A 23,484-nucleotide genomic window follows, 5' to 3' on the forward strand; every position below is an offset into this window, starting at 1 on the left:
CTTGGTCTGCGTATCCCGACACACAGGAGAAGGCAACGGCCGAATTCTAAGCACTCGCAGCCGTACGCTTCGTTCGCTCGTGTTCCCAGTTAATAAGGGCTCCTGGCCAGCACGACGTAGCGCATCCGTGTCTGGTTCGGGTTGTAGATGATATACTCGCTGTGGTGCAGCCCCGTTCGCTCCTCCGGCTGGACTGGTTTGCCTACAGGCCACACGGCACCGTGAATGTCCACAACTTCTCCAGCAGAGTCCGGCCGGCACGATCCAACTCCTTTGCAGCTGTGGTAGTAGGCTCCTTTGGCACGTCCGCCGGCTCCAGTGTGTACAAACTGCTTCGCGTTGTCGTCCGAGTTCAGCATCTCTTTGCTCTCACCTAGCGCCACCTCGCTCAGAGCGAACACGCACTGGTTGTGGCCATTCGTCGGCCGGCAGTGGCAGTATGCCTGCGCTTTCGTCACCTTGTCCGTGAAGTACAGCCCTTTGCCGAAAGTTCGTCCATTCGACGCCACCTCGGGCGGCGCGATCCGCAGCCCTTCCGACAGGATGCCCAACCAGTTTGCCAAGTGGCTGCCGTGCCACAGAATCTATGGCATCGGAGCAAACCGCGCAGCAGCGGTTAGCGCCACCGCATTGAGAAACAAACAACACACAACCAGCAGCCATAGAAAACAAACCAACAGAAACAACTCAACGCCTTACCCGTCGGTTGGCAAATTTGCGGAAAGGCTCAAAGCGCGTCTCCTGCTCGGGCTTCTCAACGCGGAAGACTGACAGCAATTGCAGTCGGTCCTGCTTCCGCCCGCAGCAGTTCGAGTTGCGGATATACGTCTGAATTAGCGCAAAATCGGGATCCGAGCTCTTCACAGGTTGTAGCTCGCACTCTAACAAATCGTAACACTCATCCAAGTAGTTCCTCGAGGCACACCGCCGTGCCACCGGCTCGTGGGCCATCCCACGCACACTAGCTCCGACTTCAGCCATTAGCTGGATCTTCTTGCCTAGTTTCACCATTGTATCGATAACCTCCAGACGCGAGTGGTGCGGGATAAGTGAGTAAAAGTGGCTACTCAGGTTCGTCAACCGCGCCCGAGACACCTGTCGGCTGCGCAGCGCTTGGTAGATTTCCTCCAACGTCTCGTATCCCTGTCATCAGTACAGTATTTCGTCAGTGTAAGCTCTTGTTCACAATAGGTAGACCGCAGCAGTTGACGTACGCGCTTGATGGTTGTCTTGGATAGACGTCCGAGTGGCAGCTTCATGATGGCGTCACCCAGCAGGTCATCGGTGACGGTGTACGCGTACGACAGCTCCGTGTGATCAGCAATAAGCGTCAGGAAGTCCTGCACCTCGGTAGGCAATCGCGACTGTGGCGCAGTCGCACACGCGCAAGTCGTCGTCTCTGAAGAAGCGGCACTGGCAATGTCGCCGTCCGAATTGGCATACAGCCAGTCGAATTGGGTGCTCAGCGACCGTCTTAAGCCCGTTGAAGGCGTCGCAGGAATTGTAGAGGCAGCGGACGAGTAAGTTGTCCACATGGCAGCTCGTCGACGCTTGCGACCAGAAGACGTCAACGGCAGCGGTAGTGGCGGCGGTGACGTCGATGTCGGCACTATATCAAAGTCTCGGAAGCTGTCTTCGTTGTCCACCTCTCCCTGGTTGTCCGCCAGCGCGCTTGTGAGTGACTCGGAGTAGGGCGTCCCGGTGGAATAATCCAGCTCGATCCACGTGTAGCTTCCTTCCTGGTACCGCAGCGCATGGCGCTCTTCCCACTCACAACTAGTGTTAGACGCGAACAAGGTGCAGAACTCCAGCGTAACCTTCTCCGCGCTCGGGAAGGGGCCTGTGAGCGTCGTCTTGCCGGCGCATCCGACGCGGCCCGCTCTCGTCCAGAGGAAGAACTGCTTCTCGAACTCCAGAGCCTGCAGCGCGATGAACTCGCTGTGGTTGTTGTGCACTCGAGCCTGGTCAAAGCAATCCACAGCACACACAGCGAAGATCCAACGTTAAGCCTCTTACTATTCAACCTCCTCTAAAGCTATAGCTTTAGAGCCCAACAGCTCCGTAGCCACCTACCCGAGTGAGCATAGCGTCGTAGAAGCTCCCTGCGCGCCTCAAGACCGTCGCGCGGCGCTGGTAGGCATCGGGCAGATACGGGTCCGGCTTGATGAGCTGCTGCTTGTCCTCTTCGTCCTCCGTCTCCGTCTCGCTGCCGTAGTGCACGCAGCAGTTGGTCCTGCTACCATCATTCTCGCCTTCCTCCGCTGCGTCGTCGTCCGGCAGCTGGAGCTTGACGGCTTTGGCGCTGCGGCGCGACGTCACGCGCTTCTTGAGCGGCGGTGACAGCACCGGCAGCTGCGGCGCGCTGAGCTGCGAGCGCGTGCTGGCAGCCACGCCCGAGCGTGCCGTGTGCACGCGCGGCAGGTTGAAGCGGCGCGAGCGGCTGGGCGTGGCGGGCGCCGGCGACGGGTACGGGAAGGGCGAGGAGCTCATGGCGGCGGCGGCGGGCGACGCCTTCTTAACGGAGGCCGCGGACGCGCGGCGCTTCTTGGCCATGACGGCGGATGGGCGGCGGCTTGTGGAGCTCGAGGCGCGGCTGGAACTGAACTGGGGAGCGTCGCGGCTTTCTCCCTTCTTCGGCTCTGGCGGGTCTGCCTGCTGGTCTTCTGGGTCGGGTCGGCACGCGGCGCCGGTGCACTTGAAGTTTGTATGGCTCCATACAGACACAAGGCGAACGGTTTGCAGAGGATCGGTGTTCTCGAGTGAAAGGACGGAGAAAGGGAGGAGCAAAGCGCACTGTGCAAGCCCACGGGCGGCAATGTATTGGCGTGCCCAGTTTTAGTATTATATGACACGACACTTGGCTCGTATGCTTGCTTGCTACGCCCGAGATGTAGCTGGCGTTTGCGGGTCAATCACTTGGACAAGCATTGAAAGGCATCCCGAGCGAGCGGACGCCAGTTTTTGGACGGCCACGAACACGCACTCGCACTGGATCGATTCAATCCTCGGAAGGAGGATAGGTCCGGCCACGATGCCAAAGAAGTCGGCCGCAACGAAGCAGCGCAGCGAAAAGCGAGCTCGGGCGACGAGTCCGGCGTGAATAGCGAGTGAACCATTGCCAGACGCACAAGTTGCCTTTCAACTTGCACAAGTCGCATGTTGAAGGCGAACTCAGATCTGATAACCGTCCCTACTTTACGCTTTGGAGATTTGAAGATCGTCGATGTCATTGGCTGGAGCGACTCGCATTTCAGCCAATGCTGGCCCGACGTCACAGCGTCGAGGGACCGTAGTGACCACTACCGCATTTCATACACGAGACGACATGGCGGCGGTCGGCGCCGTCGTGGACGCCGTCTTCGGCTCGTACGACGTCAAGAACGCCAAGCAGTGGCGGGACGAGGACCTGCTGCACCGCGAGCAGGAGAAGCAGTGGCGAGAGGACTCCATCCAGCGCGAGTACGAGTGGCGGCGAGCGGACCTGGAGCGCGAGCGCCGCGTCATGAAGCTCGAGAACGAGAAGCGCATCATCGACGCGCGGCATCGGCAGCTCGCCGCCGTCTCGCAGATGTCGGCGCTTCTTGCAGGCTTCACCATGTCCACGATTGTGGAGGTCCAGATCGCAGACGCGACCAGCCAGTCAGTGATGATCGCGTACGGCGCCGTGTGCGCCCTAGAGGTCCGCGACTCGAAAGACATGTGACGAGGCGATGCGCGGCACACACGGTGCTTCGCGTTGCTCTTGTTGAAGTAGTTGACGTGCATAGACTGACTTGGATGTGTTGCTGCTGCTGTTGATGTTGCTGCAGTTTATAGTCATGTTGATGTGCATGCTGACGTGTACGGCGCTGCTGCTGGCGCTGACACGGTTCGTGACGCACACACTGGAGGGCGAAGTGCACGCGCTTTCGTCCCTGGAGCTGGACGTGGTGTCGCCCTTCTACGGCTGGTGGCTCAGCAAGTGCGAGCGCGAGTGGATCATGGCCTACCACCTTTTCCGACTCGGGCTGTCCCTGTTCCTCGCACAGGTGGCGTTGCTCGGCTGGGCAGTCTTCGGCGAGTGGGTGGCCGCTGCCTCGTGTATGACGGCGCTGTGCGTGCTCGCGCTCGCCTACTTGGAGCTGCGTGTTGCCAGTCGGTGGAGATATCTCGTGCGATTTCCAGAGCAGCAGGCGCCAGCGTCGCCTACATCAAGAAGGCCGACCGACGCGTCGCCGCCAGCGCCACCTCCTCATTCTCTAACTCCATAAACAAGTTCAATTCGAAGCAAGCGCCCAAGCAGGCGAGCAAGCAAGCGCCGGGGCGCCAACCTGTCTTGGCTGCATGCCTCTGCGACATTCTGGTCATTTTCTTGTGGCGTGGTGTATGCCCAAACACAATCTGAAGTATGCGGTCTCACAGGTCCATACAAACACCAAGGTAAATCGATACTCGCGTAATCTAATACATTGCACGCTAAACGTCATCGCTTTGAGCCGGTGGTGAAGGCAGCTCGGTCCATTAGGCGAAAAGCTCGGCGGACCGCAGGTGGATCCCTCTCGCGACAATGGCAGACAAGTTCGTGGTGCACAAGTTCGGCGGCACGTCCGTGGGCAGCGCCGACTGCTTCGCCAAGGTGGCGGACATCGTGTCGGCGGTGGAGGCCCCGCGCGTGGCCGTGGTGGTGTCGGCCATCGGCGGCAAGCCCAAGGTCACGGACCTGCTCATCTCGCTGCTGGAGCTGGCCAAGCAGCGCCGCACGGCCGAGTGCGACGAGATCCTGGCCACGCTGCGCAAGAAGCACCACGACGTGGTGAGCACGCTGCTGCCGCCCGAGGTGGGCGAGCCCATCGAGAAGGCCATCGAGCGCGACCTGCAGTCGGTCTCGGAGCTGCTGCGCTCGATCTCCATCATGCAGGCCTACAACGAGAACGTGGTGGAGTTCATCTCCGGCCACGGCGAGATCTGGTCGGCCAAGATCCTCACGGCCGTTCTGAGCGAGAAAATGCAGAGCGACGGCAAGAAGCACCGCTTCCGCTTCGTGGACGCCCGCGACTTCTTGACGGTCGAGCCGGACAACGAGCACGGACCGGTGGTGCAGTACGAGCTGTCCACGCAGAAGATGCAGGAGATCCTCAAGAGCGGCGAGGACGGCGAGCTCACGCACCTGGTCGTCACGGGCTTCATCTGCAGCACGACCGAGGGCGTCATGACCACGCTCAAGCGCGACGGCAGTGACTTCACCGCCTCTATCTGTGGCCGTGTGTTGCACGCCAGCAGCGTGACGATTTGGACGGACGTGAGCGGTGTGCTGAGCGCTGACCCACGCCGCGTGCCCGAGTCGCAGATCCTGCCGGAGATCTCCTACCAGGAGGCCATGGAGCTCGCGTACTTCGGTGCGAAGGTGATCCACCCGAAGACCATGGCGCCTGCTATTGTGGAGGACATCCCGATCTATATCCGTAATACGTTTGAGCCGGAGCACCCGGGCACGAAGATTTCGCACCACAAGAAGGTGGAGCTCAAGCGCACGCTATCGAACGGTGCCCCCACGGCGCGCAACATCGTCAGCGGCTTCTCCACTGTGGATGACCTCGCGCTGTTCAACATCGAAGGCAGCGGCATGGTCGGCGTGCACGGCACGTCTTCGCGGCTATTCAGCGCGCTGGACCGCGTCAAGGTGAACGTAGTCCTCATTGCCCAGGCCAGCTCAGAGCACTCGATCTGTTTCGCCGTGCCCATGGACTGTGCTGAGATCGCCAAGGACGTGATCAACGAGACGTTCTTCAAGGAGATCCACGTCGGACACATCGACAAGGCCGAGTACATTGCGCCGATCAGTATCATTGCGGCTGTCGGTGACCAAATGAACCAGACTCCTGGCGTGTGCGCTCGCTTCTTCGGCGCTCTGGGCCGTGCCAAGATCAACGTGCTGGCCATTTCTCAGGGATCGTCGGAGCGCAACATTTCGGCTGTGGTGCGCTATGAGGACTCGGCCGCTGCACTGCGTGCCGTGCACTCGTCGTTCTTCCTGTCGGACCAGACCCTTTCCATCGGCCTGATGGGCCTTGAGTTCGGCGAGGACGAGACCAACAGCATCGGTGTTGCTCTGCTGAAGCAGTACCACCAGCAGCGCGAGTTCCTGAAGCAGCGCTTCAACGTCGACATTCGTGTGCGCGCTATCGGCACCCACATTACCTCGAAGATGCTGCTGGACTTCGAAGGCGACATTACGGAGGAGGCCCTCGCGGCGCGCAAGGACGAGTTCGTGCCCTTCGACCGGGATCAGTTCCTCAACCACGTGTGCGCCGACCACCTTCCGCACTGGCTCATCATCGATGTCTCTAACAGCTCGCACCACGTGAAGGACCTGTACCCGCAGTGGCTAGCCCGCAAGGTGCACGTCATGACGTCCAACATCAACGTCTCGTCGGCCTCGACGGAGCAGCACAACGCTATGCAGCAGTTGGCAGTCGAGAACGAGCTCACGTACGACCCGGAGGCTACGCTTGCCATCGGTGTGCCCATTTTCAACACGATTCAGAACTTCATCCAGACCGGTGACGACATCCAGCGGGTGGAGTACTCGGGTAGCCGCTTCTTGCACGCCGTGTTCGACACCGTGTTCGCTCTTGATGAGCCGGCCAAGGCTGACCTGGGAGCTATCATGAAGGACCTCATGGAGCAGTACAAGAACGAGTTCAGCGTGCGCGACATCGTGGACGACGTCATGGGCGTGCGTAGCGCCAAGAAGGCCATCATGATCGCCCGCGAGATGGGCTTCGACATCGACATGAAGGACGCCGACATCGAGAGCCCGTGGGAGGCGAGCGCTACGGTGGCGGGAAGCCAGGACGAGGTCGGCACCTGGAGCTACGACTTCTTGCTGGAGCACCTCGTGAAGGCGAGCGAGCCGTTGAAGCAGCAGATCGCCAAGGCGGCGGCTGACCCGAAGCAGGCCCTGCGTCTGCGCCAGATGACCTACATCGACGCGATCACTGGCAAGATCTCTGTGCGGGTGGAGGCCCTGGCGCCGACGCACTCGTTTGCGTCGCTCAAGGGCCGCCAGGGTGGCTTTGGCTTCTACACGCTGCGGCATTCGCTGCACCCCGTGGTGGTCACGGGCCCCATCGCAGACTGCTCGATCACGGCGGGGTCGCTCTTCGGCAGCACACTGTTCCTGGCCCGGAATTGCGGCGCACGCGCCCACAACTGCGGCCACAAGCCGTGCAAGCCTTCACTAAACAAGAAGTAGGCGAGCGCTGAGTGACGAGGCTAGAACCTCGGAGCTGTTAGGTATGCACATGAGCGTCAGTACATAGAGAACCATAACGTCAAGAAGTGCCATGTTCATCAACCTCTTCAACACAGCGCTGCTACGCCTACTCTATACCTGATCACAAAAGAGAAAGCCCCATGCTTTCTCGATAAATACTGACCTCGCTGCAGCCTTACGGCAATGGCACGCTCATCCGGCTGCCACTCTTGGAAGGCTTGACCAGGTATCTCCAGCGACTGGCGATCCGCAGGTTAATGTACAGCAGCCCGCCCGCGCAGAGCACCGAGATCAACACGGATGCAACCGTGGACCTGACGAACACGATCCAGCTCACCACTCCAATTTCGACCAGGAAGAACGCCGCGCCGGCGCGGAAGAGCTGGTACGCCAGCAACCACTCCTGCTCACACTTGCCGGCCCACCAGTCCGTAAAGGGCGATACGGAGTCCAGCTCGAGGTCCGAGAGCTGCCGCACCTCGCCGTCCAGCGTGTGGGTCACGAACCGCGTGAGCGCCAGCAGCAGCAGCATGCAGGTCAGGGTGCACAGCAGCATGCACAGGAACTCGAGGCATCCGATTGTCCCGTAGACGATGAGCAGCGGTTGACTCGTGTCGCTCTGCAGCGACTTGATCTCCTGGATGAACATGATGGAGAAGAAGGCCAGCATGGCCGACAGCTGCGAGACGGCCTGCAGCTGGTGGTGGCGCGCGTCGATCAGCCGCTTCTCGGACTCGAGCTTGGTCACGCGCCGCTCGCGCTGCAGGTCGGCGCGCCGCCACTCGCTCTCGCGGCGGAAGGCGTCCTCGCGCCACTGCTTCTGCTGCTCGCGGTGCAGCAGGTCCTCGTCCCGCCACTGCTTGGCGTTCTTGACGTCGTACGAGCCGAACACGGCGTCCACGACCGCCGACATGGAGCCCGCCCGCAATGCCCAGGAAGCGCCGATAACTAAAATGCTGGGAATTTTGGCCAATTGGAGCAACGCCGTGTTCAGCTGGACCACCAGCGTCCTCCAGCAGAATCTTCATGGAGCCGGCGGGCTACATGTTACTGGAGCTCTATCGCTCCTCGCGGCATTAGGCTGCATTAGCTCGCTCGACAGCGTGGCGCTGCCGACGCCCTGCGCAGGACGCAATCTCCGCCGTATATCAGGTCGCCGTGCCGCACTCGACGAGTCGCTCGTCGCCTGCGTTACTTCGCATGTATGTCCGCTTGGCGCTGGCCACCACGCTGGACAGTTAAGTGAGTTAAGTGAGCAGCTTGCGGTGCGACCAAGATAGCTCGATGCGGCGTGTTGTCAAGGCCGCTGCACCTGGCTGCAGCGAAACAGTCCGGTCTGGACACGGCGAGCTGCTCAAGGTCGCAGAGAGGGTTGCGGCGCGCTGGCCCCGTTTCGAGATCGACTGGTGGTGGCGCCGCCAAAATATTTGAGCCCGAGCTCGCACATGCGCAGAGGATTGCTGTGGCTCGCTGCGCACGAGCGCAGCCGACGCTCCACCAAAAAGTGCGCAGGTATCTAGTCTTGGCAGCGTTCCGCAGAGGGAACGCTTGATAAACGCGTTCGTCTACGGAGCCTGGTATATCACGCCGAGCGGATTTTCCCTGCAGTTCGGACAGAGAACGCCTCGGTGAAGCCAAACGTTCGAGCATGGAACTCAGAACGCCGCTTGGGGCGGATACTATCCGCTGCGCCCGCCGGATAGCAATCTAGCTCGATCTTCAGCTTTTGGGCCGGATGACGATCCTCAGCTTTGCGAGTGAAGTTTGCGCCACGTCACAACGACCACTTCGGATTGGAAATCCGCCGCTGATCAAGCCGAACGTATCAGCGAACGTCGTCTTGCTCTATGGGGCGCTCTATCGTTGGCGCATGATCGAAGGCAAAGGCAAGGGCGAGCAGGAAGGAAGGGACTGCGCCTTTGCACGCTTTGACTGCAGCACGCTTGACTCACATGTGAGATCGGGAGTGTGTAGGGCAATTGGCGCAACGCTGAAACGATGCGACTCGCCACGTGTTTCCCGAGCGCCCGCCGCAGGATAAGTGGGGAAGAACACGAGGCCGAGCGCCTTCGCAGCAACCAGCGAGCGAGCGCATGGGGCCCCCTCGTCCTGCGCTATTCTCGGCCGTCATCTCGAGGCCCTTGTGCGAGGCCGGCCGATTGTTTGTCTGTTTGGGCGCGTCTTTGCAGCAATTTGCGGGCATAGTGAAATCAAGTCACGACGCGACGTAGGGCTCGGTTGAAGTCGAGCAAGAGTGACGGTCCCTTGTGCAACTCTCCACCTGTTACTGCCTCAACGGCATGTACCCGGCGACATCCTGTCACTACCGAATCTGCGCGCTGGGCCACAGGGCGCGTTGACTGGAGCAATCGCAACAACAGCAGGAAACAACAGCAGAGCCATTCCAGGCGCACGATAGCAACATGGCGCACGGCAGGGTCTCGCGCGCGGTGGCGCGACTGCTGCGTCCGTTCCACCGCCACCAGAGCAAGGACGTTGAGGCGCCGACCAAGCGGCAGCGCGGCTCCATGACGTCCACGACCACCTCGTCCACGTGCTCCACGACGTCCTCGCGCAGCAGCGCCGGCAGTGGCGGCTTCCGCGCGTCTGCGGGCGCGCGCGCCTTCACGTTCAAGACCGACGGCGACGGCATCCCGCACTCGGTCATGATGCCGCCCGCCCTCTTCCGGCAGATGCGCGCGCTCACGGAGCAGGCGGCGGCGCTGAGTGCCGGCGAGCAGATGCGCGCAAGCCACAAGGGCTTCGAGCCGTCGCTCTCCACCTCCCGCACCACGCTTCGCTGGAGAGGCGACTTCAGCACCAAGACACTCGACAAGTTGGTCATCATCCTCACGGAAGACGACTCAGACGGCTTCGCCAGCTCGATTGGAAGGCGTTCGGCCAAGCAGGTGTCGCTGGACACTGCGGCCAAGGCGATGCTCCAGCTTTGGACGGACTGCATGCAGATCCTTGACGTGCTGGCGGATGGGGCCGCGCCCGAGCCGTCGTTGAGGCACACGGTCGCCCACTCGCGGGACCTCGCGATCGCTGCGGCGGCGGAGAAGCGCCGTCAGCTGGAACAAGCGGCGTTGACGCTACTGGCCCTCGTGATCAGAAGACACGAGTTCGATGCCTTGCTGGTGGCGGCTGGTCATGGCGGCTGCAAGAGCCACAAGCCGACGGACGAAGCGAGGCACGGCAAGGGTCGATTGTCGAGACGGTTGTCTCGCACCTCGCGCCGGTCGCGCAGTGTTTCCACCACCGCCAACAGTGGAAACCGTTCGTCGCTGTCCTCAAAGCCGACTCGACATTCGAGGAAGAGCGAGCGCTCCGGACAAGACCGCAACGCGAAACTCTGCGACCTGGTCCACCGGTTCTTGGAGCTGCACCAGTCAACACTGCATTATGCCTTTGAGACGGTGCATGGGCCTATCGACTCCAGTGACAGCAACGCGGAATTCAACTCGTTCGACCCGCACCAGGAGGTGCTGTCGGCGCTGGTAGCGACAAGCTACGTGCGTGTGCCGCGACTGCGGAGCCACATACTCGACAATCTGAGTAACCTGACGCCGGCCACTTCATTCACTAGCTCGAGGTCGGTTTCGCTCACATTCTTGAGCTCTCGTGCGCGCGGCAAATCGTTCCTCGAGGACAAACTGCGTCTGACGCCGTACAACTGGCACTTCACCATGTACCCTCAGTGTCAGAACTTGCTGGCGACTGTGAACCGAGAGGACCGTTGGGCTCCCTCGGTGCAAATGCTGCACCAGCTGATGAGCGACACAGATGGATGCATGCTGGTTCTCGCGCAGATCTTCAAACAACTCACGGGTCAGCAAGTTTTGGGACGCACCGACTGGAAGAATATCCCTGGTGCGGACGTTCTCAAGGACGCGACCCTAGAGATCACCAAAAGTCTATTCCAGACGGAACTTCAGCAGCGCGAGCCGAAGTGGCAAGACTCCGTCGAGGAAAAGGTTGGTAACGACACTGCGTCCGCTAGTGAGAAGGAGCCTCAGCCGTTCCGCGATTCCTTTTCGCTCATGGACGGAAGTTTGGAGGAGATCGACACCCCGACCGCGTATTTCGCTGTCCAGGTGACATCAATGATGCACGAAAACGTCGGATTCATCCACGAGTACTTGATGACGATCCTACGAGCCACCAACTACATGCTGCCGCACCACGTGATTCTCTGCCTGCAGTACATGGAGAAGCTGATGCTGGAGTTCCCGGCTTTCTTCGTGAATGAAGCGCCTGCGCAAGATTTCCTGGCGTTGTCGACCATGGACACCTCCAATCCTCGCAATCAGCCGCAACAGGAACACTCATGTGCCGATGTGGACACGCTTCGCTACGTGTTTTCGTGCTTGCTGGACTCGGAGCACTTCGAGATCCTCAAGGCGACGGAGCTGTTCCTGCTCAAGAACTTTATGGGACTTTCGGTTTCGCTGCAGCTGCAGCTAACGGATCTGTTTGCGACGCACGTCAAGAGACTGTTCCTCCACTGGAACCGCGACGTTCGCTACTGCTTCTACCACATCCTGCTGTATTTGACGTACCCTGGCAACCGCCTGGTACTTGGCGCCCGATCGGATGAAGCCCTCATGGGAGCGGAAGCAGCTCGGCTGTTCGAGATCCCTGGGCTTGTGCGCTCCGGCGGCGCCGCGAGCTGGGACGCGTTTGATGTCCCGCTTCAGCAGATAGTGACGCGCTACACTCAGATGACGAAGCGTAGGCCGCGCGCCCGGCACACGACGTCCTGGGTGGATTCAGTGCCGTGGACCATCGTGCAGCGCTCTGTCACCGAGTACAAGACCCACGTGAAGACATACTTCGCCTACGCGCAGCAGATTTCGATGCACCAGCGCGTACCCACCCCTGTCTTCTCTGTCAAAAGCGGAGAGGACGTCCCTTCCCCAGCCGCTGCCGACCGACCTCGGCAAGCGGCAGTACTAGCCTGAACATAGTCTAGGATAGAGTATCATGCGCAATGTCCAAGCAATGCAAGCAAGTAGTATCACTATCAACCCATGCAGCAACGTTCGATCATCGAAAGGCAACTCCACTGTTGCCTTTCGGTGGTCGCACCATTAGTCCGAAAATCCACCAATCGCAGCAGGCGGTTGCTAGCCGCTCATCACTTCACTTCCGTTGTGCCCATGTTCCTGCGTCGGACTGCGCGCGCGTTCTCGACCGCCTCGGCAGGCCGCCGCGTGCTGTGCTCGCTGCAGCAGCTGCGGGATCTCGACGGCAAAGGACTCAAGTTCCCTCTGCACCCGGCGGAGCCGAAGAAAGCGGAGACGACGACTGATGCGACGACGACTGCGAAGCCTCGTCGCCGTCGAGACCTGACGGCCACTGGCTTCGTTTTCTTCAACGAGAAGACGCAGCAACCTCGAGCGTTTATCAACAGGTTCTTTGAGTGGACTGGACCGGTGCGTCTAGCTCTATTTGAGCGTATTCTGATGGCTCTGTGACCTTGAGCAGGTGCCCGCACGCCATGCTGGAGCTCGACTTTGACGACAGCGACTTCTTCTGCGAAGGTTTCATCCACTGCAAAGTTCACGCCGCGTTCTTTGACCCCGACACAGGCATCTGTCTGCAAGGACCCATTTCCTCGCGTAAAGCTCTGCGGGTGAGAGAGACCATGAGACTCGGGGTAGCTGATCCTACCAGGGCTAACCAAAATTCGTATTCGATTTCTTGGGGACAGGGTCTGGATGAACTTCGAGTGGAGATCGACGGTGACAATGTCGTGCTGCTGGCTGAGCAGGCCAAGGAGAGGTTTTCGTCGATGCCCTCTTACGACAGCCAGGAGCCGGAGGCGTACAAGCTCGAGAAACAGCGAGAGCTTGCAGAGGCTCTTTCAAAGCGGTCGGAGACGTCGGAGATCGAGGCGATGCAGCAACGTTTGCACGAGAAAACCATGGCAAGAATGAAGCAGTTCGAGCAGAAGCAGAGGGAGGCTTTTCGCAAGCCTAAGGAGTAAAGGGACTGCCAAATGCAGCTATCGCGAATCTTGGTGATTGCTGTCAGCTAGGTTAACATCAATGCAGCAGTATTTTATGCCTTACTTGCCACGAGCCAAAGCGTCAGGTCGCTGCCGATCTTGGCTGAAAGTAAATGTACTCAAGCAGCAAACACACGCACTTCCAAAGTGCCGTTTCAACTCAGACGAAGCTATCAATCTGGTTACACTGCAAGATCGATTTGAAAAGCAGCATAGATACTCGTTGCATCAAAGACGGCGACCCCAAGCATCAGTTTGCTGGGGTTGGAGTGACTCAGCTCGAAGCAGAAACAGCAGATCCTGGCTGCATACGGGGGAGTCGACAATCGCTGCGTGTCTGGGCAACACTGAAGCCCAAGCAGACTGTACCACAGCCCAACCCAAGCAGCCCATGTGCAAGGCAACTTCAACCGCGCGACGCCACTCGGAGCAAAAGAAACGAAGGCGAGCCGCTCGAATCGCGTTGGATCTGCAAAATGTCCCCATGAAACGCGTTCGTGCAGTCAACGTCGTGCGCGCTGTTGCGGATACAGGACCGATTCGATTGCTATGTGGAGATCGTGCTCATGCTACGGCAGCCGTGGACCGAAGCGTTGCGGTGATTTGAGCCCAAGGAGTGCACGCGCTTGTACTCGACAGGCTTCCGTCTTCAAGTTGCTGTCCGACTCGCATGTCAATCGGCGGCACTGGAGGGTCAACCTCTGCTTGACGCGAATGCGATGGCGACGGTTGTACGTCGATGTGGTACATGTTAACACGGTGTGTCGATCCAGACCCAAACAAACACCAACCATTTGACCTCGCGCAAGTATGGCTGGCCGGTGGCCGGGTCACTGGTCCCGCTTGCAGTTCGGCTCCCGGCGGTGTGCGCCACGCTTTGCCTTGCCGAGCCAGCCAAGCATGTCTGCCCGAGTGATGTGCAAATTGCAATTCAGCGGATTTGTCTGTCTCTGTCTACAGTTTGCTAATGCGACCGACTGTGCAGGCAACATAATGTCGCTACTGTGCCCGTCTTGAGGACAGACCCATACAATGATTCAACAAAGGTTTACGAAAAATACGGGCACAGCAGTGCGTCTTACTTCAACCTGTGTACGAACTGTGTGCACGTACGTCGGCGTGTCAACGCTCCAAATCTTTCACTCAAAGAGCTACGGGACCACGCACGCCGTCCGATTCTCGCCATTCTCACTCTTCCCTCCTCCAGCAGAGACCCCCCTAGAAGACAAGACAGCCATGGTCGCCATCGCGAACGACAAGAAGGCCAGCACCGGCGGCGTCGTGGCCGCGCGCCTGCTCGGCTCCACGTGCTCGGGCCTGTGCGAGCTCATGATCTTCCACCCGGTCGACACCATCGCCAAGCGCCTCATGACCAACAAGGAGCCCGTGCGTGCCCGCGCTATCCCCCGCTCGGCACTGTAGATGATGATAGTCTCGCTCACGCTCTCTTGTATCTCGGTCTGTCTGTGTCTGCAGATGCACGGCATGGCTGGCCTGAACAAGGTCATCTTCCGCGACGCGTACGAAAAGCCCGTGTTCGCGCGCTACCGCTCGCTGTTCCCCGGCCTGGGCTTCGCCGCCGGCTACAAGGTGTCGCAGCGCATCTACAAGTTCGGCGGCCAGCCCGTGGTCAAGGACTACATGACCAAGAACCACGCCTCGTTCTTCGAGCACACGTTCGGCGAGCGCAACGCCAAGACCATGATGCACGCCACGGCCGGCAGCCTCATCGGCATCGGCGAGATCGCCCTGCTGCCCCTGGACGTGCTCAAGATCCGCGCGCAGACCAACCCCGCCGCTATCGCTGGCAAGGGCGTGGCCCACATCTTCAAGACGGAGGGCTTCGCCCTGTACCGTGGCGCGGGCTGGACGGCTGCGCGTAACGCGCCCGGCTCGTTCGCCCTGTTCGGTGGATCGGCTCTGGCCAAGGAGTACATCTTCCAGCTGGAGGACTACAACAGCGCCACGTTCTTCCAGAACTTCGTGGCCTCCATCTCGGGTGCCTCCGCCAGTATCATCGGTACGTTATTAAAACGTATTTGCATTATTGTGGATCCTTGCTGACAGTACTTGTGGTCAATGATGTGTGAATGTGCAGTGGCGCAGCCTCTTGATGTGATCAAGACGCGTATCCAGTCGCGTCCGTTCGACTCGCCCGAGAGCGGCATGACGGTCGTGCGCAACCTGCTGAAGACCGAGGGCCCTGGCGCTCTGTTCAAGGGTTTGATCCCCAAGCTGTCCGTGGTCGGCCCCAAGCTGGTGTTCTCGTTCGCTGTGGCACAGCATCTGATCGCGCACTTCGAGAAGTCCTTCACCTAGACTTTGACTGTCAAACGGCACCGCCACCATGTGCAGTTGCGATGCCAACCCGCGGGCGATAGAAGGGGGAGAGAAGTCGAGTGAGCTCGCACACACATGGCGACACACTCATGTTGCAGTGCGTGCAGCTGACCGTCTTCGTTCTGCTCGTGCTCATTTTATAAAGACGCGCTTTGTTTGTTTTGCTGGTGCCTTAGCGTACGTTTGCAGCTCGCATGTTTGGTGCAATGGCATTAGCTACGTATCTTCGCTCTATGACTATATTAACGCTTACTTCAACACAACGCTCAGTAGTGTGCGGACCAGGACGAGCGTGACGCCGCCAGCAGCAGTAACAATCGTGAGCAGCGCGAACGCAAGTTTCCACTTCCAAAGCCTTCGAGGCTGCTGCGCGAAGGCGTGCTGCGGGAAGTAAAGCTGCAGCACCGACGCCAGAGACTCGTGTCTTCCTACCGGACTGCCATCCGGACGCTCTACGCTCGTGGTCTCCAGCAGAAACTGAGCTCGCAATCCGTAGTGATCAGACAAGTGTGTGATCGGCAACTGAGGCTGGCGGCGACGAAGGCGGCGCTGGACATGGTCGCTCTCGTCGCTGAAGTCTTCGGCCTCGCTGTCCTCAGTGAGCCCGTCCACCTTGCAATGATCCACCGTCGTCTCCTTATCCACGATAGTGAGGCGGAAGCGTGGCGAGACTACCGAGTCCAAGCTGCCGCGGTCTTCTTCGTCTTCATTGGTACTGTCGGTACTAGTACTTGTGCTAGGAGGTGAGACTGCTGCGGCAGGTGCCTGGTCGTTGACGCCCGGGAAGAAGAACATGTAGTCGATGCACTTGCCGTCCTTCTCGGGCGAAAGCGGGTCCGTCTTGTGCACAAGCGAGGAGTGGCCATCGCCGTTGGTGATCGGGTGGAGCTCATCGCCCAGTTTAGTGGCGTCACAACGCTTCATGAGGTCGATAAGCAAGGGTTCTCCCGTGTGGTCGGCATCAACGGTCTTCCCTGCTTCACGTGCGACGTTCAATCTCGCCTCGCGCACCACACGCTCGAAGTCCGCCACAAGTTGCTGGTACACGTTACTCTCTTTACACCGCGTCGATATCGCCATGCCAAACTGCGCGTCATGGACGAGGTTGTGTCGTGCATCCAGGTTGAAGTCGCCCGTGATGAGGACGGGGACGCCCGGGTCGTCTCGGATCGTTCTGACGATGAAGCGGTGCATCTCCTGGAGCTGCGCGAGACGGATGGTGTACTCCTTGCGGTTGTCACCCGCTTGGGTGTGCGTGGTGAACACATGCAGCGAGTCCGACAGGTCCGGCGATAGCTGGATGCGGGCGTAGAGCACACCCTTAGCGCAGATTCCGTCGCTGCCGGAGCCCTGCGAGTACGCGAGTTGGTCGCGTTCGACGATCGGGAAGCGGCTGAGGATCAGCAGGCCGCCGTCGATGAGGCGGGAGTCCAGCAGTCGCGGCCACACGGAGCCGCAATGGTACCGGAAGCCCATGGCGTAGGCCTCTCGCACGAACCGCTTCTGCCTTGGTCCGGCCTCGAACATCTCCTGGAGGATCACCACGTCGAACTTGGCGATCTTCCGGAGCAGCAGCGCCACTCGCAGGTCTTTGTAGTCGCCAGACTGGAACCACTGGCCGCTGTGGATGCCCTCGGGGCGACAGAAGATCTGCTCGAATGCATCAACAGAGCTCAGAGTCGGATTCCGTCCCGAGACTTCAAGCAGCACTTGAGCACACAACGTAACGTACGTTCATGCTGAGCACGGCGAGACGCTCCTGCACCTTCGCCATGGCCGTCAAGCCAACGGAAATCAACGGGGACGAGCAAGGAGAGATTCGACGCGCTGGAGCGTGGAGGTTCGATTGTCCCGGGAGATCCCTGCGACTGCCGACGAATGGAAGACTGATGCCGTTTCTGCAGCACCGGGCTCGGCCGTTACCCGGATCGGTTTGGCAGCTTTGGGTTGGTCGAAAAGGCGATTTAAATTCCTGGATTGGCTAAAACTCCTCGCGGGACTCGGCACATACGTGGCGCTCGGTCTCCGCTGCGGCGTCAACGGGGACTGGCACATCCAGTTGCCGCTGCAATGTGGCCAGTGTACGCTGGGCCTCGCAGACTTGAGCTTCGCGTGTCTCGGCCAGCTCGCAATACTTGGCCACGAAGGACAATTCCTGCCGCTTGGCCGTGATCTCGGCTCGCAGCTCCTTTTGGCGCTGGGTCAGCTGCGCCTCCGCGAACTTGAGCTCCCCAGCGACGGCATTCACTGCGCGCGTCTGCTCGCTTTGATGCTGGATGAACTCCGCCGTCTCCAGCTCCTGCTGGGCCTCAAACGCTTCGATGGCCTCGACAGTGTCGAGCGTCTCCGATCCTGAGGACAAACAACAGACAGACAGGCAAACGAGAACGAAGTCGCGAAAGAAACTTCGATGAGCGAGCAGGATCTGCAACCACAACAACAAGACCAAACTGCAGGCAGCTTACCGACGACGGTCATTTCCTGGAGCACGGCGTCGATGTGGCGCTGTCGTGCGACTTCTTGGTTGCAAATCGCTGCTCTCTCGGCGAGGACAGCGCGGAGGACGTGAGGCTGCACGTCTTCTTCCCAGGACAGAATGGAGTTGTTGCTGCTGTCCTCGCTGGTCGGCAGCTCGGGTTCGTCCATGTTGAAGTGCGCGGTCGTCATGACAGCCTCAGCATCCACGCACAGACCCGCCCCATGCCGAGCGCCATCGTGCCAGTGCCCAATGTACTTGTCTCCGAGCGTGCCAACGTAAATGCCATACCCACTCGCGACGCCGTCACAGAATTCGCCCGAGTACGTCGTCCCATTGGTCTGCAGCTCCACACCCGCCCCGTGCTTCTTGCCATCCGTCATAGCACCTGAGTACGTAGCTCCAAAGACCGATAGGAGGACACCCGTGCCGTCAGGAACGCCGTCTGCAGTAGAATAGCAACAGTTAGTCCAGCATCTAGGAAGGTTAACTCCGTTGCAAGCAAGAACGCACCGCCATTGACCTCTCCGTGGTACGTCGACCGATCGGCTAGTGTCACCGTCGCCACCTTCACAGTTGGAGTCGGTTCTTGAGCCTGAGCTTCACCCTCTCCGCAATCCTCTATAAGGGCTTTACTAGCTCGGGTAGCCACACTCGACCCCGGTCTGCTTCGGCTGCTGCGGGCAGAGGCAACCGCTTCACTTGCCACGGAGTACGTCGCCATGTTTGTTGCCTTTTGGAGCCCAACTCTCACTACACTGCAGTGTACGTCCTTTCGAGGCACACCTACACCTCTATCTATGGATGCACTTCAACTTGCTGGTACTGATGATACGCCATTCATTACCCCCGCCGAGTTGCCTGTCAAAGGCAAATAAGAAGCCCCAAGCACCAAACAAAAAGACGGACAACAACAACGGAGACTCACACGGAGATGGCGAACAGGAAGCCTGCGCGCTCGCGAGCTAGGTACGTAGCAGCAGTAGGGAGGTAGTGGGCGTGCGTGTGGGATCCCGAACGTTGCAGCCGCGTTGCCGCGAGTTTCCTCCGACGTCTGTGGGCTCCGATATCTCCGTCTTAACGCCATGGGCTTTGACTTGGCAGATCCGACGAGGACGACGCGTTTGGGTGGCAATTGTACCACGACCGGCAGCGCAACTTGCTCTACTACCTGCACAGCTACACTGGGGAAGTGCGGTGGCCTCGCCCGGAGACCGTGGGCTTCGTCATGCACGGACTCAAGCCGCTGCCTGCGCATGCTGCCGCAAGGGTCGGCACAGACCCCAGCGTCGTCAACCCAGACATTTGGAGCCCGTACTACCCGCATGTGGTCATGCTGCCCTCCGGGTTGATGCAGGTGCACCCTGGCCCGGGGTCGGAGAGCCAAGGCGCGACGGAGATGTGGTGCGGGTACAACCGCTTCCCTCTTGCGTACTTTGGGGCCGCTGCAGGCAGTGGAGACTTTGCTGGACAGTCTGGGGCTGCAGGACCGGCGGTCATGTCTTCAGGACCGAGAACGCTGCCGCCTACGTGGGAGGAATCGCCTAGTGGCTCGCCATTCCTGCCTCCATACCCGGTGGCCATTCTCGGACGTGACGATGCAGAGAACAAGCGGCAAACAGCTCCAAGGCCCCCGCTTGGCCACATCGACGAGCACTTCCACACGCCCGCGACCGATGTTCCACGCAGCTACCAGCACCTTCAGACCGGCGAGATGGGGCGAGTACAAGCCGCGATGGACTGGTCGATGGTCACTCCTGGAAACACCAGCACCACGCCGACCGCGCCAGCCCCCGATCGCAAACAACCAGGTGAGTACTGTAGTTATATATTCTTGCTCGGACTTGCTTGTGCGTGAAGTTCTGATTGTCCGCTGTGCTTGCTGCGGGTAGCTTACCCGAAGGGATACCCGGCGCCGAACACTGCGCCGAACACGGAGAAGAAGGAGCACAACCGCAAGGGGTATCTGCTCCGCCAGGCGCGCAAGATGATGCGCGACAGCAGCGCCAGTGCAGCCACTGCAACACCCACCGCAGTATCCAAGCAGCGCAAGGCGCAGGAGGTCCCATCAGCCGCCAAGTCGAGACTCGATGCGCCGCTCGTCCAGGAAGACAAGCAGGAGCACTTCACCCCGTACGGAGACTACGAGGCCATCTCACCGCTGCACTGCTAACGTTAGACGCGCGGCAATTCCCACCAAGTGAGAACCAATCTATTTACCCCCCAGGGGGGAGGCCACGCAGGCTCGGGGCCATCGTGCCGAGCCGCCGACACCATCCGACCTGATAATTTTGAATTGAAGTGAGACCATACGCACCTAAACCGTACTTAGCATCCAGCCAAGCAATAATGCTGCGACGAGCTCTCGCGGCGACGTGCGGCCCTCGGTACTGACGCGCTGCTGGCGGCTCCTGCGAGCTAGGGGCGGGTTGCAGACTCAATGATGCACTCACTTGTGTGTCGCTGTATGTTGCCGCAGCGTTTGCCGCTTGTCGGCGGTGCAGACGCGAGAGAAAATCACGGTTCCGGCGGCAGGCGGCGCAGTGCGGCGACGTCGTCTCAAGCCCAAGCTGCCCCAGGACAAGTGAGTCGCTGACTGAAAGGCGCAGAGGAGTTTAGACAGCTGCACAGTCACTGGAAGAGCGCTAATGGCGGTGGGCTACGTGGTGGAACAGGTTCACGGCGCTGTCGACGGAATTCCTGGACCGTGTGCAGAGTGCGATGGAGCCGCTCCACCCACCGGTCAACGAGGAGTTCCAGCTCGAACGCGACAACAGTGCGTGCTCCACTCTTGCCATCCTGTTCTGGGGTGTACCATGCATGCTGGGAGTTGTTTCGTGCTAATGTTCGTGTGTGTACGACCACCGGAATAGATGCCGAACTTGTTATCCGCAGCAACGACAAGGAGTTCGTCATCAAAGTGCTGTCTCCCAAGCAGCAGATCGAGTTCACGTCTCCGGTGCGTAAGGATGTGGACATCTCGTTGTTAGGGTCTCGACTTACAGCACCTTGTTTGTTCTTCGTCGTTGCAGGTGTCTGGTTTGCGCACATACCAATGGAATGGGATGACCAAGAGATGGGAGGACGAGGTAAAGCTGCTCTCCTGATGAAGTGTGGTTAGCGGTGCTATACTTACTCGGTTGTGTGGTTTAGACCGACTCGCACGACATTGAAGGACTCCTCACCCGCGACTTGATGCGCTTTTGCGCGGGAATTCCGCTCTTTTAGACCATTTACCATCAAAGCGAAGGCACCGACGCCGATGGCACTTCTGCGAAGCAGCTAAACACCGAATTTACGCCTCCGTAGACAACACATCGGGCTTGAGTGAAGACGTTCTACTTTACGAGTGCCCACGCACCAGGCATTTCCATCCTTTTGATTTTTTTTGTGTCGTTTGAGCCTTGCTTGCTGTGTTCGCTGGAACCTGAGCCTATTACTCCAGCGTCTTCAGTAAGCGGAACAGCCCGGCTGCTTCGCGAATACGACTAAACTCGATACAAAAAGCCTGCACCTCGATGATCAAGTCCTGAGTAAAGAACCAACGGCAAAAGAGTAAGTGACCCCGGCCAAACTAGCGTCAGGACCACAATGACAGGTTGCGGGACGTACCTGCACGTTAATGATCTTGTTCCGGATCAGCGACTGCAGGAACACACACACGAGGCGCACAAGGCGGTTCTGCATGTACTTGTCCTTGATGTTCTCGCACGAGGAAATGCAGTTGGAAATGTACAGGTGGATGAACTCCGTGGGCAAGTCCACTGCCGTTGTCAAGCGATTCACGACCTCCATCGAGTGTAGAGACATATCCATGTTCACCAGCGCGGACAGGTATTCTGTGATCTGGTTGGACGACATGAGCTTCAGCAGGCAGTCGATGGCCAGCATGGGGTTGTTTTCCACTAGATCGGGCAACCTCTGTGGCGTTAGTGAACAGTGATACACGAGCTTCGGGTCCGCTTCAAGCTCCGCGAGCACCTTCTGCTGCAGTGACGACACTAGCGGTTTCTGAAATGCACGCAGCATCAGCTCGCGCAACGCGATGCCGTGTGTCGAGTCCAGCATCGTCGAGTCCCACAGCACCGTGGGGCAGTAGTCCGGGTTCAACCAAATCAACTCGGTCATATCTGGCTCTAGAATCGGCGGGGGGAGGCGCATGAACGTCGGCTCGAAGCTCAACAACGACAGCGATCCCGTGGACGATGCGCTCGCAGCTGAACTGGATGCAGCAGCGGGCGTACTGGTCGAGGCCTCCGCTTCGCTAAGCAGACTCATCTCTTCCAGCGAAAGCGCCTCAAAGCACGGCAGATTGAGCGAGCTGACTTCGTTGGGAGGTACCTGCAAGTTCGCGCCATTGTTCACGTGCTCCTGCAGGTCGAACTCCGTGTCTGTCACCACATTGCGAATGCCTGCTGCGCGGAACTGCGGCACGGACGGCGTGCGCTCCAAGTAGCTGTTTCGCATCGCCTCCACATCGAACTGGACTGGCTGCGACGGGTTCGCTCGAAACTCGGCCATCAGCTGCTTGGCCGTCTTTTTACTCGACTAAAAAAATACCAACAAACAAATCTGTCAGTGTCCTCCCGACCAATAAAAAGATCTTGAACAGTTCGTACTTCACGCGTGGCGCCGGTAGCCGACAGCAGGTGCACGATGAACTTCTTCTCGCACAGGTCGCTGCCCTTCTCCAGCGCGTCCAGGAACACGGGCAGGAACGGGTTGGTCGTTGTGCCTTCATTGCGGTACAGATCGCTCAAAATCGAGAAGCTGACGATGCGCTGAAGATCCGCAACACCAGAAGAAGAAGAAGAAGAAAAATGCCACAACAAGCAAGAGTCAGCACCCCGCCTGCAGTATTTCCAGCAATCAGCGGCTATATCGCATCGCCTCCGTCGCCGCACCTGGGAGCTCGTGAGCAGGTTGTCCTGCAGCAGGATGCAGATGGTGCAGCCCACTTTGAAGTGGTCGTTCTTGGTGAAGGTGCGCAGGAACACGCTGGCCACCTGCTCCAGCGGCTTGTCGTCCTCCTGCAGCAACATTCGGCAACAGCAACACAAACAGAGCGTCATCAGTCTCGATTAGACACCACATGCGCCATTTCTATCGGAGCAAGAGCGCCCAATAGCGCCAGGATATCGCAGAGCGGACGCTGGCAGCTCCGCGCCCGCTGGCTGGCTGGTCCATGGAGACGCACATTGAGGATGGCCAGGAGCGGCCGCAGCTCTCGGATCTCCAGCATGGGCGGCAGGGGGGAGGGGGGGGCGCGGACGGGGACGCGGGCGGACGAAGCTTCTCTCCTAGTGCTTGCGTGCTTTGGTGCAGGGCCTTGTAATGGGAGGAGGCGGCGGATGCGAACGTAAGGCGTACTTAGTAGTCGACACCAGAAGTGACACAATC

The 23,484-nt window shown here is 59.4% G+C and overlaps 12 protein-coding genes across 12 annotated transcripts; 7 read left to right on the forward strand and 5 right to left on the reverse strand.

Moving 5' to 3' along the window:
- Positions 1–89: 89 nt before the first annotated feature.
- On the reverse strand, positions 90–2,587 carry PHYSODRAFT_352149 (hypothetical protein; the record flags this gene model as incomplete). The annotated part of the gene is made up of 4 exons (XM_009533964.1): positions 2,074–2,587; positions 1,215–1,961; positions 700–1,143; positions 90–584 (listed from the first exon to the last, which is right to left on the reverse strand). Exons 1-4 carry the CDS (start codon positions 2,551–2,553, stop codon positions 90–92), a joined length of 2,166 nt encoding a protein of 721 aa, XP_009532259.1. The 5' UTR covers positions 2,554–2,587.
- Positions 2,588–3,325: 738 nt separating this feature from the next.
- On the forward strand, positions 3,326–4,229 carry PHYSODRAFT_440123 (hypothetical protein; the record flags this gene model as incomplete). The annotated part of the gene is made up of 2 exons (XM_009533965.1): positions 3,326–3,679; positions 3,810–4,229. Coding segments are annotated over 2 exons (774 nt in total), but the record flags the coding sequence as incomplete, so codon positions are not given.
- Positions 4,230–4,518: 289 nt separating this feature from the next.
- On the forward strand, positions 4,519–7,343 carry PHYSODRAFT_347295 (hypothetical protein). The gene has a single exon (XM_009533966.1). The coding sequence runs from the start codon at positions 4,547–4,549 to the stop codon at positions 7,232–7,234; it is 2,688 nt and encodes an 895-aa protein (XP_009532261.1). The 5' UTR covers positions 4,519–4,546; the 3' UTR covers positions 7,235–7,343.
- Positions 7,344–7,430: 87 nt separating this feature from the next.
- PHYSODRAFT_515195 (hypothetical protein) lies at positions 7,431–8,168 on the reverse strand (the record flags this gene model as incomplete). Its single annotated transcript, XM_009533967.1, has 1 exon — positions 7,431–8,168. The coding sequence occupies one exon, from the start codon at positions 8,166–8,168 to the stop codon at positions 7,431–7,433; it is 738 nt and encodes a 245-aa protein (XP_009532262.1).
- A 1,510-nt stretch (positions 8,169–9,678) lies between these two features.
- Positions 9,679–12,219, forward strand: PHYSODRAFT_336421 (hypothetical protein; the record flags this gene model as incomplete). Its single annotated transcript, XM_009533968.1, has 1 exon — positions 9,679–12,219. One exon carries the CDS (start codon positions 9,679–9,681, stop codon positions 12,217–12,219), a length of 2,541 nt encoding a protein of 846 aa, XP_009532263.1.
- A 198-nt stretch (positions 12,220–12,417) lies between these two features.
- PHYSODRAFT_516874 (hypothetical protein) lies at positions 12,418–13,247 on the forward strand (the record flags this gene model as incomplete). Its single annotated transcript, XM_009533969.1, has 3 exons — positions 12,418–12,671; positions 12,743–12,893; positions 12,972–13,247. The coding sequence occupies 3 exons, from the start codon at positions 12,418–12,420 to the stop codon at positions 13,245–13,247; spliced, it is 681 nt and encodes a 226-aa protein (XP_009532264.1).
- A 1,257-nt stretch (positions 13,248–14,504) lies between these two features.
- Positions 14,505–15,771, forward strand: PHYSODRAFT_562920 (hypothetical protein; the record flags this gene model as incomplete). Its single annotated transcript, XM_009533970.1, has 3 exons — positions 14,505–14,654; positions 14,745–15,288; positions 15,367–15,771. 3 exons carry the CDS (start codon positions 14,505–14,507, stop codon positions 15,585–15,587), a joined length of 915 nt encoding a protein of 304 aa, XP_009532265.1. The 3' UTR covers positions 15,588–15,771.
- Positions 15,772–15,808: 37 nt separating this feature from the next.
- PHYSODRAFT_562922 (hypothetical protein) lies at positions 15,809–17,382 on the reverse strand (the record flags this gene model as incomplete). Its single annotated transcript, XM_009533971.1, has 3 exons — positions 15,809–16,279; positions 16,325–17,258; positions 17,341–17,382. 3 exons carry the CDS (start codon positions 17,380–17,382, stop codon positions 15,858–15,860), a joined length of 1,398 nt encoding a protein of 465 aa, XP_009532266.1. The 3' UTR covers positions 15,809–15,857.
- A 207-nt stretch (positions 17,383–17,589) lies between these two features.
- On the reverse strand, positions 17,590–18,527 carry PHYSODRAFT_516072 (hypothetical protein; the record flags this gene model as incomplete). The annotated part of the gene is made up of 2 exons (XM_009533972.1): positions 17,590–17,960; positions 18,074–18,527. Coding segments are annotated over 2 exons (825 nt in total), but the record flags the coding sequence as incomplete, so codon positions are not given.
- A 662-nt stretch (positions 18,528–19,189) lies between these two features.
- Positions 19,190–20,075, forward strand: PHYSODRAFT_518148 (hypothetical protein; the record flags this gene model as incomplete). The annotated part of the gene is made up of 4 exons (XM_009533973.1): positions 19,190–19,515; positions 19,600–19,762; positions 19,875–19,904; positions 19,977–20,075. Coding segments are annotated over 4 exons (618 nt in total), but the record flags the coding sequence as incomplete, so codon positions are not given.
- Positions 20,076–20,435: 360 nt separating this feature from the next.
- On the forward strand, positions 20,436–21,420 carry PHYSODRAFT_286902 (hypothetical protein). The gene is made up of 5 exons (XM_009533974.1): positions 20,436–20,668; positions 20,760–20,860; positions 20,958–21,043; positions 21,117–21,173; positions 21,238–21,420. Exons 2-5 carry the CDS (start codon positions 20,806–20,808, stop codon positions 21,310–21,312), a joined length of 273 nt encoding a protein of 90 aa, XP_009532269.1. The 5' UTR covers positions 20,436–20,668; positions 20,760–20,805; the 3' UTR covers positions 21,313–21,420.
- A 100-nt stretch (positions 21,421–21,520) lies between these two features.
- On the reverse strand, positions 21,521–23,400 carry PHYSODRAFT_361457 (hypothetical protein; the record flags this gene model as incomplete). Its single annotated transcript, XM_009533975.1, has 4 exons — positions 23,282–23,400; positions 22,704–23,114; positions 21,697–22,632; positions 21,521–21,613 (listed from the first exon to the last, which is right to left on the reverse strand). Exons 1-4 carry the CDS (start codon positions 23,324–23,326, stop codon positions 21,521–21,523), a joined length of 1,485 nt encoding a protein of 494 aa, XP_009532270.1. The 5' UTR covers positions 23,327–23,400.
- Between the last annotated feature and the right edge of the window lie 84 nt (positions 23,401–23,484).

The sequence above is a fragment of the Phytophthora sojae genome, assembly GCF_000149755.1.
Source record: "Phytophthora sojae unplaced genomic scaffold PHYSOscaffold_7, whole genome shotgun sequence".
NCBI lineage: Eukaryota > Oomycota > Peronosporomycetes > Peronosporales > Peronosporaceae > Phytophthora > Phytophthora sojae.